This window comes from Salvelinus fontinalis, chromosome 33 (assembly GCF_029448725.1).
Source record: "Salvelinus fontinalis isolate EN_2023a chromosome 33, ASM2944872v1, whole genome shotgun sequence".
NCBI lineage: Eukaryota > Metazoa > Chordata > Actinopteri > Salmoniformes > Salmonidae > Salvelinus > Salvelinus fontinalis.
In genome coordinates this window covers 38056075-38074487 of record NC_074697.1, presented here as the reverse complement: position 1 = coordinate 38074487, position 18413 = coordinate 38056075, and the positions used below count along the sequence as shown (strand labels likewise).

Below are 18413 nucleotides of genomic sequence, written 5' to 3'. Positions count from 1 at the left end.
TAATTACCAGTCCTTGGTGTGTGTGTGCCCCTCTCTCCCACCCCCTCAGGGGAAGGCCCGGCCCCCGTGTCTCTGCAGGCTTTGATGTGGCACGGATACTCCTCACATGTGGGACGTGAGCTCCCTTAACGAATGCAGACGCTCCACAAATGAACTGCTAGAGCAGGGTACTGCAATTTCATATGGTATTTTTGGTAGGTGGTAAGACAGAGATGAGAGAGAGAGAGAGATCAGACAGAGAGGGAGAGAGAAAGAGACCGAGAGAGACAAAGAAAGAGCGAGCGAGAGGGAGACAGAGAGAGACACAGAAAGAGACCGAGAGACACAGAACGAGAGAGAGAGGGAGACAGAGAGACACACAAAGAGACAGAGAGAGACACAGAAAGAGAGAGAGAGAGACACAGAAAGAGAGAGAGAAAGAGAGAGAGAAAAAAGTTGGCATCCTTACCTCTGTGTGTGAAGCTGCCAGTCCCTAACCAGAGGATGTTTTATCTTGGCTTGCAGTGTGCCCGGACGGGTTTTACGGTCTTGACTGTGGCCAGATGTGCGAGTGCAGGAACGGTGCCCGCTGCCACCACATCACAGGAGCCTGCCTCTGCACCCCTGGCTGGTCGGGACCACACTGCATTCTGGGTAGGGTAGCCACATCATTAAAACGGGGTGTGAGGGAGCCTCTACCAGCTCATCACGGCATCCTCTCACCCTAAATACCATCTCCCATGTGTTTGAAAACAATTATCTTTTTAACGATACCCTGCCAATTCCTTTTTTAGGGATGCGTAAGGGGTGGGAGGGGTGTAGGGGGGCTGGTGTGATGTCCCTCCAGCGTACATCGTTAATTGCGTCAGATTCTGGATAAATACATCCACGTTTTAGGACCATCAGTTTTACCCTCGGTACTGTCATGCAAAGTCTCTATTCACTGCTCTCTACAGTCTTCATGCCGTTTTAATGGATCTAGTGAAATGCCCTCTTAAAGTTCAGACCATGTCATTCTCAATTCTTATTCGAGAGGGCCTGGTCTCCCCAAAGCATGTTTTGTGGTCCTGATTACCCGAAGCCAAGAGTCAGCCCAAACCCACTTGCGTGGCTTAATGACAAGTGGCTATGGTTAGTTTGTTTCCCATCTCTCTCTCGTTACTCAAATGTAATTTCATTTCAGACATCGATCATTATCGACTAGTTCAGATAGGTCAAAGGAATGTGCTCTATTCAGACGCGCAAACGTATGGATTTGGCCATATCTCAACCAAGAAATACAAGACAAGTACGTTGAAGCCATATCTCTCCATAGATCAGATATGTTTCTGCTTTAGTCAACCACTCCATTGTGTCCCTTGTCAGTCTCAAATGACAAAAGGAATTGGCTAAACCACATACAGATGTAGGATCTTAATTTGAGCCAGTGTGCTACAGCAGGAAAATAATCCAGTAGCAACAGGAAATGTGAATTATTATGTGGATTATAATTAATCAACATTTTTGTAAGGGGTGATACATTTTTCTTAAGGGAATGTCAAGTCTGAAATTTCAAAAGTGGAAAATACAAACTTCAGAAGACTTTTTAAACCTCAAATATACAAAGTTTTAAATTTGATCACCCTGTTGCAGGATTACATTCCTGCAACGCAGGACATTTAAACGTGTAGTGTGTTTGAGGTTTAAAATGGCTTCTGAACTTTGTATTTTCCACTTTTGAAATTTCAGACTTGAGATTCCATTAAGAAAAATGTATCACCCCTTACAAAAATGTTGATTAATTATAATCCACATAATAATTCACATTTCCTGTTGCTACTGGATTATTTTCCTGCTGTAGCAAACTGACTCAAATTAAGATCCTACATCTGTATATCTGTGTCCAGACTTCCAGTAGAGCAGACCACTTCATGTTGAGTGCTACTGTATAAAATGCTGACTTTTATTTAAGTATATGACTGTGTATCCTGTCCTGTGTGGGAGGCAGCTTGCCCTGACGGTGGTTTTGGGAAGAACTGCAGTCGGAGCTGTGAGTGTCAGAACGGGGCCACCTGTGACCACGTCAGCGGCCGCTGCAGCTGTGGAGCCGGATGGACCGGCGCCAGCTGCCAAGAGGGTGAGTGGCTCATCGGTCAACCCAGTATAGGGCCCAGTCTGACCTTAAACTAACCTTAACCTAACCTTAAACTAACCCAGCACATCAGGAGCTCTGCATGGAACTGAAATCTCTCTTCTACCAGAATATCTTTAGGTAAAACATTCCCTAAAACAGCAAGTGATAGGTGATTAATATTAATTTATTCCAATTACGATGAAATATCACAACAGTTGGTGAGTGTATGAATACATTAATTGTACGTGTTTGGTCTGTGTAAATTGTTTTTCGAACATAAACTCAATGCAGCCTAACTGAATCCTCATCCTCATTTCTATCTGTCTGAATTGTATTGAACAATGACATCCTCTGATTACATTTATTTTGTGTGTGTTTGTGTGTACTACTGTGTTCAGCCTGTCCTGCTGGGAGGTATGGAGAGGACTGCTCCCAGCTGTGTCTGTGCCAGCATGGAGGCTTCTGTGACAGCGTGACTGGCCAGTGTTCCTGCCCCAGAGGGTGGACCGGAGCAGCTTGCGAGCTGGGTGAGTCCCCCCCCTCTGTCCCTGGAGGTCAAATCAACCAGAGGATTTAGGGCGTTCATAGCTGTACTCACCTTGGTCCAAATCTAACCTGGGATCGAATTCTTGTGCAAATCTCCCATTGACATCAATGCATGATTTACTAGAAAGCCAGAGTCAGTAACATGGATTCCTGGTTAGGATTCAGCTCATTGTGTGGTGGATATATTGTGTGATCTGAGGCCTCTGTTCTCTGCCTCTCCTAGACTGTGGGGAGGGGTCCTATGGAGAGGGGTGCACACAAACCTGCAGCTGTCAGAATGGAGGGGCGTGTGACAGAGTGACTGGGGGGTGTAGCTGTCCCCCTGGCTGGACTGGAGAGGACTGTCAGACAGGTGACCTGACATCACTGCTTCCAAATGCAAGAGGTGCATCCCAATAGTTTAGACTGGCTTCCTCCCTCATCTCTTTGGATAGGTGAAAGCAGTCTCTCAGAAGCCAACGTAGAGACATGCATTCTGCTACCCTGTTCAGTGTTGATGAAGGACAGGAGTTGAGGAAAGAAAGCCACTAATGACTATTGAGATAAACCCAAATGCGTATTTCCTCCTCCTTTCCTGTTTCTGTCTTTAAAGGAGAGAGCAGTTGGGTCATGTTCTGAAGGGAGAAAACGTTTTGAAACATAATTAAATGGGAAAGTGCTACCTGTACTTTTCAAATAAGAACACAGATGTTCGTTATCAGACCGTTTCTAAACCATCTTGCTACGTTGTGCCCTACTGAACACCACCCATGTGTCTGTGCTGCAGCCTGCCCAGACGGTCTCCATGGGAAAGGGTGTGAGCAGAGGTGTCAGTGCGACCACGGGACAAGCTGCCACCAAGTGACAGGCAGGTGTGACTGTCACCCAGGATGGAGAGGGACCCAGTGCGACAAACGTGAGTGTCGGTTTCGGAAAGGGCCCCTTTGGAAACAACACATTATCAAATCATACATACTTAAGTTATACTATGAGAGGTCAATTACCGTAGAAAACAATTGACATTCGTTTTTCAAATCCATCCATGTTTTATTTGAATGCATACCTGGGGCTGAGATAGATACATTCAGTTTGAGGATAAATCATGAATTGTCATTATACGGAGTGTTCATCTTTATTTAAACAAGGCAGTTATACACACAACAACAATTGTCACGGTTTAAAGTGAATATACATTAGTTAGTGATGAATGTGTGTCTGATGTGCCCCAGCCTGCCTGCCTGGGGTCTACGGTGCTTCCTGTGCCCAGCGGTGCCAGTGTAAGTCTGGGGTGTCCTGCCACCACATTGCTGGGACATGTGGCTGCCCTGCTGGTCTCACTGGGAACGGCTGTGAGGAGAGTAAGAGCACATCACTACCATCTCACCACCTCTCTTTAAACACACACACCCCACACTCCCACCCCCCTCTCTCCTCTCCTCTCCCCCCACTCCCTCCTTTCTCTCACACACTCAGCAGACATCTGATAAACGTTACACTCGGGTTGCCAAGTAAAACAGGAGACATTGTTTTTGTCTCCTGGGTGGATAAGGGCTTTTGGAAGGCAGACTTGCATAATGACAGCGCTGTAATTGCCTCTTTAGTCTGGAGTCGTTTCTTATCTGTCCTACACGCTGCCTCAGTAAGTGCTGTGGTTTCAGGGAGAGAAAAAAACATGTTTGTTTCATAGATTTATCTTCCCTTGTGTGACTATGTGAGTGTCTGTGAACTACTGCATTGTCTGAGTGTGAATGGGTATTTGAATGTGAGTGAGTACTTACATTATATTATGTCTGCATAGAGATTGGGTTTGGAAAGGAATGTACAAGCATGCACCATGTTGCAATGTAAACCAGATCATATTGAGTGTTTTAGTGTGTGCGTGCGTGCGCGTGTGTGCGTGCCTCTATGTCCATCTCCTCCCGTCCTTATTGTACATGCTTGTGTCTCCTGCAGCGTGTCCATCAGGTGTGTTCGGGCTGAACTGTAGCCAGATGTGCCAGTGTTCTGGGGACCATGAGCAGTGTCACCCTGTCACTGGAAGGTGTACCTGTCTGCCTGGTTACTATGGAAACCGCTGTGAACTCAGTAAGTAGTGACTAGTGTTGGGTAGTCTACTTCTGTGAAATTATTGTGTGGCTTCAACAATGGAATTGCAGTGCACTATACGAAGAATGAGTTTGAATAAGTGTACTGTCTGTCTTTGTCTGTCTCTGTCTCGCTCTTTCTGTCTCGCTCTCTTTGTCTTTGTCTTTGTCTCTTTCTCGCTTTCTCTCTCTCTCTCTCTCTCTCTCTCTCTCTCTCTCTCTCTCTCTCTGTTTCTCCGTGCAGGACAGGCTAAACATGGCCCCGGGTTAATTTTGGTTGTGGTAACTGTAAACTCTGATTTCTGATTCTTTCGTATTCTGGTCCATTAATATTAGTATTTTCTAAATAAAAATATCAAAAAGTTCATACAAATGTATATTTTTGTTAGTTTATCATACTCACTATATTGAAACACACTTAATATAAAAGCCCATTTCGTAAAGAATGTTACAAACTGGAGTTTACTTACTTTGAAGAGATGGTGATTGGGTCTAAAATCGGTATTCAAACGTCAGTGTCTTTGTCTTTAACTGCCATTTCCTGAAAGTCCGACAACACATTTTTCTTCGGTTCAGAAGCATCTTCATTCACCACATTTTTTGGGTTATCCTTAGACATAATCTCCAAACTTATACAGTGCCTTCAGAAAGTATTTACACCCTAAACTTTTACCACATTTTGTTGTGTTACAAGGTGGGATTAAAGCTAACAAAACTACCTAGCTAACTAGCTGGCTAGCTCACTTGCTCGCAAGACAAGCCAAGTTAGCTGCATTGTTGTTTGCATGTGATTGGCTGTGGTCTTGTGGGTGGCACACAGCCTGAGAGACAGGGTTGCCTGTCGGGCATTGTTCAGGGCTTAAATGCCCCACAAGGGCTTAGATGCCCCACAAGCTCTTAGCTCAAGGTAAGGGACATTTAGCTTGTTAACATTTAAACTTATAAACTGATAATGAGCTCCAAACACAAATGAAAGCATGATGTTAGCATGAAATGTACCATCCCATAGTGTTTCAATCAATAATAATTTGACTTTTCCCACATTTTGTGGAGAAGGTGGGATTAAAATGGATTTAATTGTCATTTTTTGTCAACGATCTACACAAAATACTCTAAATGGAAGAAAAATTCCTACATTTAAAAATGAATTATGAAAAATAAAACACTAATATATCTTGATTACATAAGTATTCAACATAAGTATTCAATACACCTTTGGCAGTAATTACAGCTGTGAGTCTTTCTGGGTAAGTCTTTAAGTGCTTTGCACACCTAGATTGTACAATATTTGCACATTATAATTTTTTTATTCTTCAAGCTCTGTCAATTTGGTTGTTGATCATTGCCAGCCAACCATTTCCAAGTCTTGCAATAGATTTTCAAGCCGATTTAAGTCAAAACTGAAACTAGGCCACTCAAGAACATTCAATGTCGTCTTAGTAAGCAACTCCAGTGTATATTTGGCCTTGTGATTGAGGTTATTGTCCTGCTGAAAGGTGAATTTGTCTCCCAATGTCTGTTGGAAAGCAGACTGAACCAGGTTTTCCTCCAGGAATTTGTCTGTGCTTAGCTCTATTCCATTTATTTTTATCAACAAAAAAGACTCCCTAGTCCTTGTCAATGACAAGCATACCCATAACATGATGCAGCCACCACCATGCTTGAAAATATGAAGAGTGGTACCCAGTGATGTATTGTGTTGGTTTGCCCTAAACATCATGCTTTATATTCAGGACATAAAGTAATTTTTTTTGCCACATTTTTTGCAGTTTGAATTTTAGTGTCTTATTGCAGACACAATGCATGTTTTGGAATATTGTTATTCTGTAGAGGCTTCCGCTTTTCACTCTGTCATTTAGGTTAGTATTGTGGAGTAACTACAATGTTGTTGATCCATCCTCGGTTTTCTCCTGTCACAGCCATTAAACTCTGTAACTGTTTTAAAGTCACCGTTGGCCTCATGGTGAAATCCCTGAGTGATTTCCTTCCTCTCCAGCAACTGAATTAGGAAGGTCACCTGTTTCTTTGTAGTGGCTGTGTGTATTTATATACTATCCAAAGTGTAATTAATAACTTCACCATGCTCAAAGGGTTAAGCACATTTTTACTCCTGAACTTATTTAGGCTTGCCATAACAAAGGGGTTGAATACTAATTGACCAGTGACATTTTTTCTTTCTCAATTTAATCAATTTTAAATTCAAACTGAAACATAACAAAATGTGGAAAAAATCAAGGGGAGTGAATACTTTCTGAAGGCACTGTCATGTCAAATGTTTATTCTAGATGACACATAAAAGATATGGTGGCAGGAATGGGCTTCCATAGTTTTACGTGGCTCAGTGCAGCCGGAAGCTACTGCGACAATTTCAGAATATAACAGGCTGTAAAAACTCAATAAAACTAGTCTCAAATATAAGGAAAATGTCTATACATTTCAGCTCTTTCAAAAACATTGCTCTGCTATTACCATATATAGTGTAGTGTGTTGAGCTCAACAAGAAAATTATATTTACACTGCCCTGCTCGGAGGACGGCAACTTTTGGGCTAATGACGTACGAGACCTCCGAGAACCTCTTGAGAACCTCTCGAAAATGTCCCTTTGCTATCCTCAAAGTGAAAACGGCCTATGTCTTTCTTTCTCTCCTTACCCCAGAGTGTCGTGAGGGATCATATGGGCCAAACTGCAAGGCCAGATGTAAGTGCAACAATGGCGGTCGCTGTGACACTAAAACAGGGACCTGTGAGTGCACACCTGGCTTCCTAGGAGCTGACTGCAGCACTGGTGAGTCTGCAGCATACCTGTCATGGGTGAAAATGAACAGTCTTTGATAAGTCATCTTCTGACTATGAATCAGAGTTTTCTATATAGAATAAAGATATACACAGTGTTCTGCTAGGAATCAGTCCGAAGACTGTTGGGATTAGACATGATTAAACAGATGAACGCGAGGGCTCCGTCACACCGCTTTCACTTGTTGAGTCATTCCTAATCAGTGATTACTTTAAGGAAGAGAGGAAGAAAAGAAGCTGCACTTTTAAATCATTTGAATGGTGCCTTCATGTCTTTCTTCGTACTGACAGGTTGTCCGGCGGGGCGCTATGGGCAGGACTGTGCCCATCTGTGTTCCTGTGGGGAGGGAGGGCAGTGCCACCCTGTGACTGGGAGGTGTATCTGTGCCCCAGGTAATATCGGGCAGTCCTGCCAGCAAGGTAATAATGAGTTTTACCTCACAGCTAACCTTGTGTCTATGGGCCATTGAGTATGTGAAGAGCAGTTTTTGGGTCCCGGTCCGTCACTGTTTGTCATGCACCAGTAAATGTTTGTAGCAGGCTATGAACTCATCAAGAACACAGAGTCTGATTGGCAACTGGGAATCCACCACAGGAGGTTGGTGGCACCTTCATTGGGGAGGACGGGCTCGTGGTAATGGCTGGAGCGGAATGAGTGGAATGGTATCAAAAACATCAAACACCAAGAAACCATGCCATTCCATTGGCTACGTTCCAGCCATTATTATGAGCCTTCCTCCCCTCAGCATCCTACTGTGGAATCCACCCAACCAACCAACCAAATTAGCTTTCAATGTGTATTTAGTTAACAAATTCTCCATATCAATGATCAGAGGCTCTTATTCTTCTGGAGAACAGAAGCAGGGTTATTGAGTTTCCCTAATCTCGCCTTTTATCAGTAGTTCCACTGGGGTGCAAACGGGAGTTTCCATCCATTCCAGATGATGGTGTTCGTAAGCGTTCTGCTCTCCTAGTGAGCACCATACGTCTGTGGACGTTCCACTGCTTATGTTCCTGTGTTGAATGTTTACAGAGACCTATAAGTAGCTCGTTTTCCATGTTCCGTGTCGATGGCGTTGTCAAAAAAACAAATAAATAAACAGGAGAATCAAAGTGATTCGCTTATTGTTTTCCCAATCTAAATTACCCAGAGAAACATGATTATTCTTTTATATCGCTGCCAAATGAGACCACTTTGCCATCTCGCTAATTAACTGCTGCTTAAATAAACGTGTGTGTGTGTGTGTGTCAGTGTGTAGTTTGTGTGTTTAACTGTGTGGTGGGCTCACTGCTGGCTGGGTAGCTAAAGAACAGAACTCCACGTAATGCTGGCCTTGGTAGTGCTGTGATGATGATGATGATGATTACTATCGAAAGCCTTGCTGTTCCTCCAGCTTGCCCTAGGGGGCGCTATGGCCTGCAGTGCAGGAACACGTGTGTGTGTTGGAATGGAGCGCTGTGTGATCCCAGGGACGGGACTTGCAGTTGTGGGCTGGGCTGGACGGGACCCCGCTGTGAGACAGGTAACCTCAGGATGACATCAACACCACATCAGGATAACGTTAGTATAATGTCAGGCAGGGCAAAGGGTCAGCTGAGTTTAATTGTGTTTCAGTACTACATTAGTTTACCTGTCTGTTCTTGAAGTTGCTTAGTTTTTTTACTCTGTTTGTTACAACATTGAAACAATGTTAGATGACCCAACAGCCATGACAAAACAATGAAGACTTGTGTTATTTTGAATAGTAGCAACCAGCAGTCACTGTGAGAACAGTAACTTCCCATATCCCTGGCTTACAGTGTGTCTCTATGTTTATATTAGGTAATTCCACTGTTATGTGTGCAGTATCAGTTACAGGTCACAGGATGCTGCTGAGGGGAGGACGGCTCATAATAATGTCTGGAATGGAGTGAATGGAATGGTATCAAACACATGGAAACCACATACCATTCCATTGATTCCGTTCCAGCCATTACTCTGAGCCCATCCTCCCCAATTAAGGTGCCACCAGCCGCCTGTAGTAAAAGCACAGACAGATGAAATGTTTGTTGTGAGTGTTGTGTTGTTGTTACTGTATGTCTCTACCATATGTCTGTGTTTCCAGTGTGTGTCCAGGGGAAGTACGGACCAGACTGTGCACTGGATTGTCCCTGCCAGAACAACGGGACATGTGACCGCTTCACTGGCTGTTGCAGCTGCACCGCCGGACACTACGGACACTCTTGTGAACACAGTACGTTGTTTAAAAAAAATTATGGTTAGGGCAAGGAGTTTTTCCTCACCATGTGACCTGTCCAGGAAAAACTCCTGGCCCTATATTTCTAATGAAGGATAAGGTGGGTTGTGTTCATGTGGGCACACAAGGTTTAACATTTCCAACAAAAAAGGAAAATGAGCATTTCATATTGTTAGTCCCTTCTTGTTTCAATCTGTTTTCTAACATTTGGTGCCAAATTAACATGATTGTGATGATTGGTTCCACTCTTGTATGAGAAACTAACAACAAAACTTTTTCCTGTGTTGTCATCCTGTCCCCAGGGTGTCCCTCTGGATTCTTCGGACAGAACTGTGCCCATCCGTGTGAGTGCCGGGCGGGACAGACATGTGATCATGTGACGGGCCGGTGTGTGTGTCCGCCTGGCTACCGTGGCTCCCTGTGTCAGAGACGTGAGTACTGGATGACAGAGGGGAAGATCACACAATCTGATTCACACTCTGTTCTCATATAGAGACAGGAGGGTCAGCACTTCAGTTCTCTTTAATAACAGGAAAGCCATACGTGTGGGTCTTACAAACATACTGTACATATGCATTTGTGATGGCATTTTTTTGTAGTGGGTGTGTGTGCGTGCATGTCTATGAAAACGATAGAGAGAGAGTACATACAGTATGAATACGAGCATCTGTTGGCACTTCTCTGTGAGCAGGCAGATAGGCAGGCAGACGTGGTTATTTGATGAGATACAGGTGTTTCCAGGCAGCCACAGCGGAGACAGACTGCTTAATGCATTCCTGTTGCATCTCTGTGGCCTCCTCCCTCCTGCCTCCTGTCTCCTGCCTGCTCTGGGCTCCTCAGCTCAGTGTGAGGGCCTACATGCCCACTTCAGCCCCAGCAGGAGAGCACTGAGCACTGCAGAGCAGCTGCAAGACAGCCAGATAGTTTACCCTCTATAATGAAGTAATAAAGACAGACCTGTGTGTGTGTGTGTGTGTGTGTGTGTGTGTGTGTGTGTGTGTGTGTGTGTGTGTGTGTGTGTGCGTGCGTGCGTGCGTGTGTGTGTGTGCGTTTGTGTCTCACTATGTCTGTCTGTCCCAGGGTGCGAGGCTGGCCGGTTTGGGGAGGGCTGTCAGCAGTCATGTGACTGTGGTGGGGGGGCCCCCTGTCATCCAGCCATGGGACAGTGTCTCTGCCCCCCAGGGAAGACTGGACAGAGATGTGAAAAAGGTACGACCTCCTCTACACTGCAACAGCGCTCTGGATCTTAGGTAGCCTTTAAAACTGAGAGCCTTCACCGGCTGCTACATATTGATTTGTACTGTTTTGTGCATGTTAAATGTTCAACCAGACGGAAAAAAACTCTAGACCACCTTTACTTCACACACAGAGACGCAAACAAAGCTCTCCCTCGCCCTCCATTTGGCAAATCTGACCATAATTCTATCCTCCAGATTCCTGCTTACAAGCAAAAATTAAAGCAGGAAGCACCAGTGACTCGGTCTATAAAAAAGTGGTCAGATGAAGCAGATGTTAAGCTACAGGACTGTTTGGTAGCACAGAATGGAATATGTTCCGGGATTCTTCCGATGGCATTGAGGAGTACACCACATCAGTCACTGGCTTCATCAATAAGTGCATCGATGATGTCATCCCCACAGTTACTGTATGTACATACCTCAACCAGAAGCCATGGATTACAGGCAACATCCGCACTGAGCTAAAGGGTAGAGCTGCCGCTTTCAAGAAGTGGGACTCTAACCCGGAAGCTTATAAGAAATCCCGCTATGCCCTTCGACGAACCATCAAACAGGCAAAGCATCAATACAAGACTAAGATCAAATCGTACTACACCGGCTCCGACGCTGGTCGAATGTGGCAGGGCTTGCAAACTATTACAGACTACAAAGGGAAACAGAGCTGAGAGCTGCCCAGTGACACGAGCCTACCAGACGAGCTAAATAACTTCTATAATCGCTTCGAGGCAAGTAACACTGAAACATGAATGAAAGCATCAGCTGTTCCGGGCAACTGTGTGATCACGCTCTCCGTAGCCGATGTGAGTAAGACCTTTAAAACTTCTTATGGCTGCAGATTGATATGACAGCAGCCAGTGAAAGTGCAGGGCGCCAAATTCAAACAACAGAAATCTCATAATTAAAATTCCTCAAACATACATGTGTTTTATATAATTTTAAAGGTAATCTTGTTGTTAATCCCACCAAAGTGTTTGATTTCAAATATGCTTTTCAGCGAAAGCACTACAAACGATTATGTTAGGTCACCACCAAACCACAAAAAGCACAGCCATTTTTCCAGCGAAAGATAGCTTTCACAAAAAGCAGAAATAGAGATAAAATGAATCAGTAACCTTTGATTATCTTCATCAGATGACACTCATAGGACTTCATGTTACACAATACATGCATGTTTTGATTGATAAAGTTCATATTTATAATAAGAAATCTAAGTTTACATTGGCGCGTTACATTCACTAGTTCCAAAAACATCAAGTGATTTTGCATAGCCACATCGTTTCAACAGAAATACTCATCATAAATGTAGATGATAATACAAGTTATACACATGGACTTATAGATATACCTCTCCTTAATGCAACCGCTGTGCCAGATTTCAAAAAAACTTTACTGAAAAAGCAAATCATGCAATAATCTGAGACGGAGCTTCAGAACAATAGCCAAATTAGCCGCCATGTTGGGGTCAACAGAAACCAGAAAGTACATGACAAATGTTTCCTTACCTTTGATGAACTTCATCAGAATGCAGTCCTAGGAATCCCAGGTCCACAATAAATGCTTGATTTGTTCGATAATGTCCGTTATTTATGTCCAATTAGCTACTTTGGTTAGCGCGTTAACGGTAAACAATTCCAAAGTCACAAAATGCATCAACTATAAGTTCCGTAACAGTCAGTAGAAACATGTCAAACGATGTACTGAATCAATCTTTAGAATGTTGTTAACCTGTCTAGGCTGAGGGTGCCGCTAGCGGCACTCCCCCCCCACCCCCACTGAAAAGGCAGAGCCGCGAAATTCAAAAAAAATATTTTTTTTAAATATTTAACTTTCACACATTAAAGTCCAATACAGCTAATGAAAGACACAGATCTTGTGAATCCAGCCAACATGTCCGATTTTTAAAATGTTTTACAGGGAAGACACAATATGTAAAGATGTAAATCTATTACCTAAAAACACATTAGCATAATCCACCATCTTTTATTTGTCCACCAACACCAGTAGCTATCACCAATTCGGCTAAACTAAGATATTTATAGCCCCTAACCAAGAAAAAAACTCATCAGATGACAGTCTGATAACATATTTATGGTATGGGATAGGTTTTGTTAGAAAAATGTGCATATTTCAGGTAGATGGCATAGGTTACAATTGCACCCACCGTCACAAATGGACTAGAATAACTACATAGAGCAACGTGTTTACCTACTTACTAATCATCAAACATTTCGTAAAAATACACAGCATACACTAATCGAAAGACACAGATCCTGTGAATACAGACAATATTTCAGATTTTCTAAGTGTCTTACAGCGAAAACACAATAAATCGTTATATTAGCATAGCACATAGCACATAGCAGCCCAGCATTGATTCTAGCCAAAGTGAGCGATAACGTCAACATCGCCAAAATATATTATTTTTTTCACTAACCTTCTCAGAATTCTTCAGATGACACCCCTGTAACATCACATTACAACATGCATATACAGTTTGTTCGAAAATGTGCATATTTAGCCACCAAAATCATGGTTAGACAATGTGAAATGTAGCCCAGCTGGTGAGAAAATGTCCGTGCGCCATATTAGACAGTGATCTACTCTTATACATAAATACTCATAAACGTGACTAAAAAATATAGGGTGGACATCGATTGATAGACAATTTAATTCTTAATACAATCGCGGAATTACATTTTTTAAATTATCCTTACTTTTCAATACAGTTTGCGCCAAGCGAAGCTACGTCAAAAAACATGGCGTCCTAAGCTACTAACATTTTTCGACAGAAACACGATTTATCATAATAAAAATGTCCTACTTTGAGCTGTTCTTCCATCAGTATCTTGGGCAAAGGATCCTTTCTTGGGTCTAATCGTCTTTTGGTGGAAAGCTGTCCTCTTGCCATGTGGAAATGCCAACTGCGTTCAGCATGAACTGGAAGCGTGCCCAGCGATTCACAGCGTTTCAGAAATAAATGTCCCAAAATCGCACTAAACGGATATAAATTGCTATAAAACGCTTTAAATTAACTACCTTATGATGTTTTTAACTCCTATAACGAGTCTTAACATGACCGGAGAAAGATTACTCCCAACACTAATGCTTGGAACAGGTGCGGGTCGGTGTCCTCCACGCGCATAACGCAGCTCCAAAAGACTTACTAGCTACAGGGTTTTTTAATTTATAGTGCCTGTGAACGCGCAATCGACCCCATTCAAATCGTCATCACGTAAAGGCATCCAGGGGAAGACGTAAGCAGTGTCCGTATACTCATAGCAATAACTGTGGCCTTTTAACTGACTCCAGATCAGGGGCCAACATTTCTGAAATCTGACTCCATGTCAGGGAAATTGCTGTAGAATGGGTTCTGTTCCACTTAGAGACAAAATTTCAACTCCTATAGAAACTATAGACTGTTTTCTATCCAATAATAATAATAATATGCATATTGTACGATCAAGAATTTTGTGGGAAGCCGTTTCAAAAATTACACGATTAGCATAAATAGTGACAACAGCGCCCCCAGCCTCAACAGGTTAACATACATCTTGAATAACGTTCCAACCGGAGAATTAGATTGACTTCAGATGAGCGGTGGAACAGAGGTCCTCCTCATGTGAAGGCGCATGTGAAAGCATGGTCAGCTCGTGGCAGTGATTACTCATTAATGTCTCCTTCAGCCCCCCTTCACATTAGTCATCAGACAACGTTCTATTGACTGTTGTCATCTAGTGGAAGCCGTAGGAAGTGAAAACTCTTCAATATCTCGCTGTAATTTCAATGAGAACTTGGTTGAAAATCTGCCACCTCAGAAACAATTCAAACAGGAAGTGGAACTTCTCAGGTTTTTGCCTGCCATATGAGTTCTGTTATACTCACAGACATAATTCAAACAGTTTTAGAAACTTCAGAGTGTTTTCAATCCAATACGAATAATAATATGTACTTAATAATAATATTAAGTTTGCCGATGACATAACGGTAATAAGCCTGATCACCGACAACGATGAGACAACCTATAGGGAGGAAGTCAGAGACATCAACCTCTCCCTCAATGTGAGCAAGACAAAGGAGCTGATCGTGGACTACAGGAAAAGGAGGGCCGAACAGTCCCCCAATAACATCTACAGGGCTGAAGTGGAGCGGGTCGAGAGTTTCAAGTTCCTTGGTTTCCACATCACCAACAAACTAACATGATACAAGCACACCAAGACAGTTGTGAAGAGGGCACGACAAAACCTATTCCCCCTCTGGAGACTGAAAAGATTTGGCATGGGTCCTCAGATCCTCAAAAAGTTCTACAGCTGCACCATCGAGAGCATCCTGACTGGTTGCATCACCGCCTGGTATGGAAACTGCATGGCCTCCGACCGCAAGGCACGACAGAGGGTAGTGCGTACAGCCCAGTACATCACTGGGGACAAGCTTCCTACCATCCAGGACCTCTATGCCAGGCGGTGTCAGACGAAGGCCCTAAAAATGGTCAAAGACTCCAGCCACCCCAGTTATAGACTGTTCTCTCTGCTACCGCACAGCAAGCGGTACCGGAGCGCCAAGTCTAGGTCCAAGAGACTTCTAAACAGCTTCTACCCCCAAGCCATAAGACTCCTGAACATCTAATCAAATGGCTACCCAGACTACTTGCATTGCCCCTCCCCCTCTTCTACCCTGCTGCTACTCTCTGTTATTATCTATGCATAGTCACTTTAATAACATGTACATATTACCTCAATTACCTCAACTAACCGATGCCCCCGCACATTGACTCTATACCGGTACCCCCTGTATATAGCCTCGCTATTGTTATTTTACTGCTGCTCTCATTATTTCTTACTTTTATTTCTTACTTTTTTTAGGTATTTTCTTAAAACTGCACTGTTGGTTAAGGGCTTATAAGTAAGCATTTCACTGTAAGGTCTACACCTGTTGTATTCGGCACATGTGACAAATACAATTTGATTTGATTTGATTATATGCCTATACCTAATAGAAAAATGACTAGTCATTTACTGTATTTAAATCTGCCATTTTATTTTTTGTGTGCTGTCACCCTCCATCTTTTTCTCGTTGTGTCGGTCTTTCTTCTGGCACTCTTTCCACTCTTTTCTGTCATTCTTTCTCTCTCTCCGTCTCGCCTGTCTGTCCGTCAGACTGTGGAAGAGATCGTTTTGGTCCGGACTGCTCCCTGCAGTGCCAGTGTTCCCATCAGGCCCAGTGTGACGCTCGTAATGGCCGCTGCCTGTGTCCTGTTACCTGGCTGGGCCCCACATGCACAGAAGGTGCTGTATACACGCACAAACACACATGCATGCAAACACAAACACACATGCATGCATGCAAACACAAACACATGCCTACACACACACGCAAACACAAATGCAAACACACACAGACACACACAGACACACACCTCACACACACATCGCCCTGATGAGTGAATGATACCTACCGCCCATCACAGCAGACACCCAGGACCAGAGCTGTAAAGCTGAACCAGGTTTTCATGAAATAGTGCGTTGGTAAGTGTGTTAGCCTCAGGCCTTCAGCTCTGTGTGTCTCCCTGTCTCCCTCAATAGCCGCTCCGGCCTCTGACAGTTATTTTAATCCACACCCAGAGGGGTGTCTGGCTTGAAGCTGTCTCGGTTTCCCCCACCAGCCCAGTTTACGGGAGACCGTCCAGATCGACCAGAAAACACCCTAGCTCACCAGCAACTCCCCGAATGCCAAAGAACATTTGCTTTTGATTTCTAGAAGGTGCCAAATGTATTTTTGTCTGCCTCTTCCCTCTTTTCAGGACTACTAGAAACTGCAGAGGTCCCAGCGTTGGGCTTCTCTCCCTCCCTGAAGAAGCCGTCTGGTCTTTCCCACTCGCTGGAGGCCCCACATCCCAAACTAGACGTCCCAAATACCCCCGCAAGACGTCTCAAACACTGAACACTCAGCAAGGTTCCCTAAATATGCAATCAGGGATCCTATGGAGTCAAGGGAAGGCTGTGTACAGTTGGACAGATGGATAGATGGACAGAGGTATACAGCCAGAAGGGGATTCAGGTCTGGACCAGACACACAAGGCAATGTATTCTTATGACTACACCTGTATTCTGCACATTTGGTTGAGACATGTGCGGTGGCTTTTTGGGAGCCTGCAGAATGGTGCAGAATGCCGGTTTAGTTAGAGAGAGAGAGCAGGCTACACAAGGACCTGGAACATTGATGTGCTTCTGGGTGGTGGACATTGGAAATGTCACCTGAGCTCTATTGTGCTCCCTGCCTGATTGTCTCAGGACTGGACCCCTGCCCCAAGTCAACTGTTCTAGCCTGTCATTAACCACAGGTCAAACACTTCCTGTACATTCACAACGTCTCTGTCCTCACCCCAATGCAGCTTTGGGCAGCCTAGTACAGGGGTGGGCACTACGGTGCTGGAGGGGCACAGTGTGTGCAGACCATCACTATCACACATGATTCACAAAGACCATAATTAGGTGATTAGTGGAATCAGGTGTGTTAGAGCTGGGCTGGAACAAAAGCCTGCAGCCTCCTATTGCTTACCCGTGGCCTAGCCTCAGAGTCATTGGTCAGACTGACATGGGAGCAACAGCCATCACTCCCAAAGTGTCCACTGGTACTGTCTCTCTTTTGAACGGCACTCTGTCATACTATCATATCATATACAGTGAGACTATTTTGTGTTGTATTTTACTGGTTTCTTTTGACAGTGTGTGCCTGATTGCTTGTCATAAAGTGTTAATATATTTAGAAATTGCTTTTGGTTGTTTGTTTGATTTGATAAGATCACTTACTGTACTGTCAGATCAGAAAAGTCACATATCAATTCATTACTGCTCTTACTGCCTGTTACTGTAAGTGTATCAGTTCAATGGCACTATGACCTATAGAAGTCTTAGCCAAGTAATCAGTATATTTTCATGTAGAAGGGTTTTTAGAATATTGCAAAGCATTTGAACTGTACATCAGGATGCTGCTATTCATACCACTCATAACATTTACTGTACTATGTGCCTGATGGCAGGCTTTATGTAAATGGTGCTATTTTGATACATCTTGAATTTCTATCAAATTCTCTTTTTACTAAATGTGGTACATCTGTCTGTTATTTCTGTCCATAATATCACATCACCACATTTAGGAGAGAGGCCATTTTATTTGGGAGCAGTGTAGCATGGTATTGGGTCCTCTGCCTGGGAGCTTAGAGAAAGGCATGTCAGTGGGGTGTGGGGGTGATAGGAATGGGGGAGAGTAGAGGGGGTCTGAGATGGTCTGTCACAGAGCAGTGATGGAGGATTGGAGACCAGGGAGCACAGGCTCTCCACAGATCAGCCAGGGAGGTCAAGAGGTGAGCAATGAGCCAGACCGTTACCTGGTACGAAACCTGTCAGAAAGTGTGTGGGGGGGTGTGGGGGCACCTGAGCGTAGCAGA

General features: G+C 43.9%; 1 protein-coding gene across 2 annotated transcripts in view; it reads left to right on the top strand.

Annotated features, from left to right (window-relative positions):
* Positions 1-18069, top strand: part of LOC129832184 (multiple epidermal growth factor-like domains protein 6) — a 104788-nt gene extending 86719 nt beyond the window's left edge. Inside the window, exons 24-38 of one of the 2 annotated variants that reach the window (XM_055896030.1) lie at positions 505-633; positions 1967-2095; positions 2491-2619; positions 2862-2990; positions 3405-3533; positions 3847-3975; positions 4571-4702; positions 7358-7486; positions 7786-7914; positions 8889-9017; positions 9600-9728; positions 10034-10162; positions 10812-10940; positions 16123-16251; positions 16767-18069. In XM_055896030.1, coding sequence (XP_055752005.1) covers positions 505-633; positions 1967-2095; positions 2491-2619; positions 2862-2990; positions 3405-3533; positions 3847-3975; positions 4571-4702; positions 7358-7486; positions 7786-7914; positions 8889-9017; positions 9600-9728; positions 10034-10162; positions 10812-10940; positions 16123-16251; positions 16767-16906 — 1949 coding nt within the window. In that variant the 3' untranslated portion in view covers positions 16907-18069. Of the gene's footprint in view, positions 1-504; positions 634-1966; positions 2096-2490; positions 2620-2861; positions 2991-3404; positions 3534-3846; positions 3976-4570; positions 4703-7357; positions 7487-7785; positions 7915-8888; positions 9018-9599; positions 9729-10033; positions 10163-10811; positions 10941-16122 lie in introns of both variants that reach the window. The other variant, XM_055896029.1, reaches the window with a different exon arrangement.
* The last annotated feature ends 344 nt before the right edge of the window (positions 18070-18413 follow it).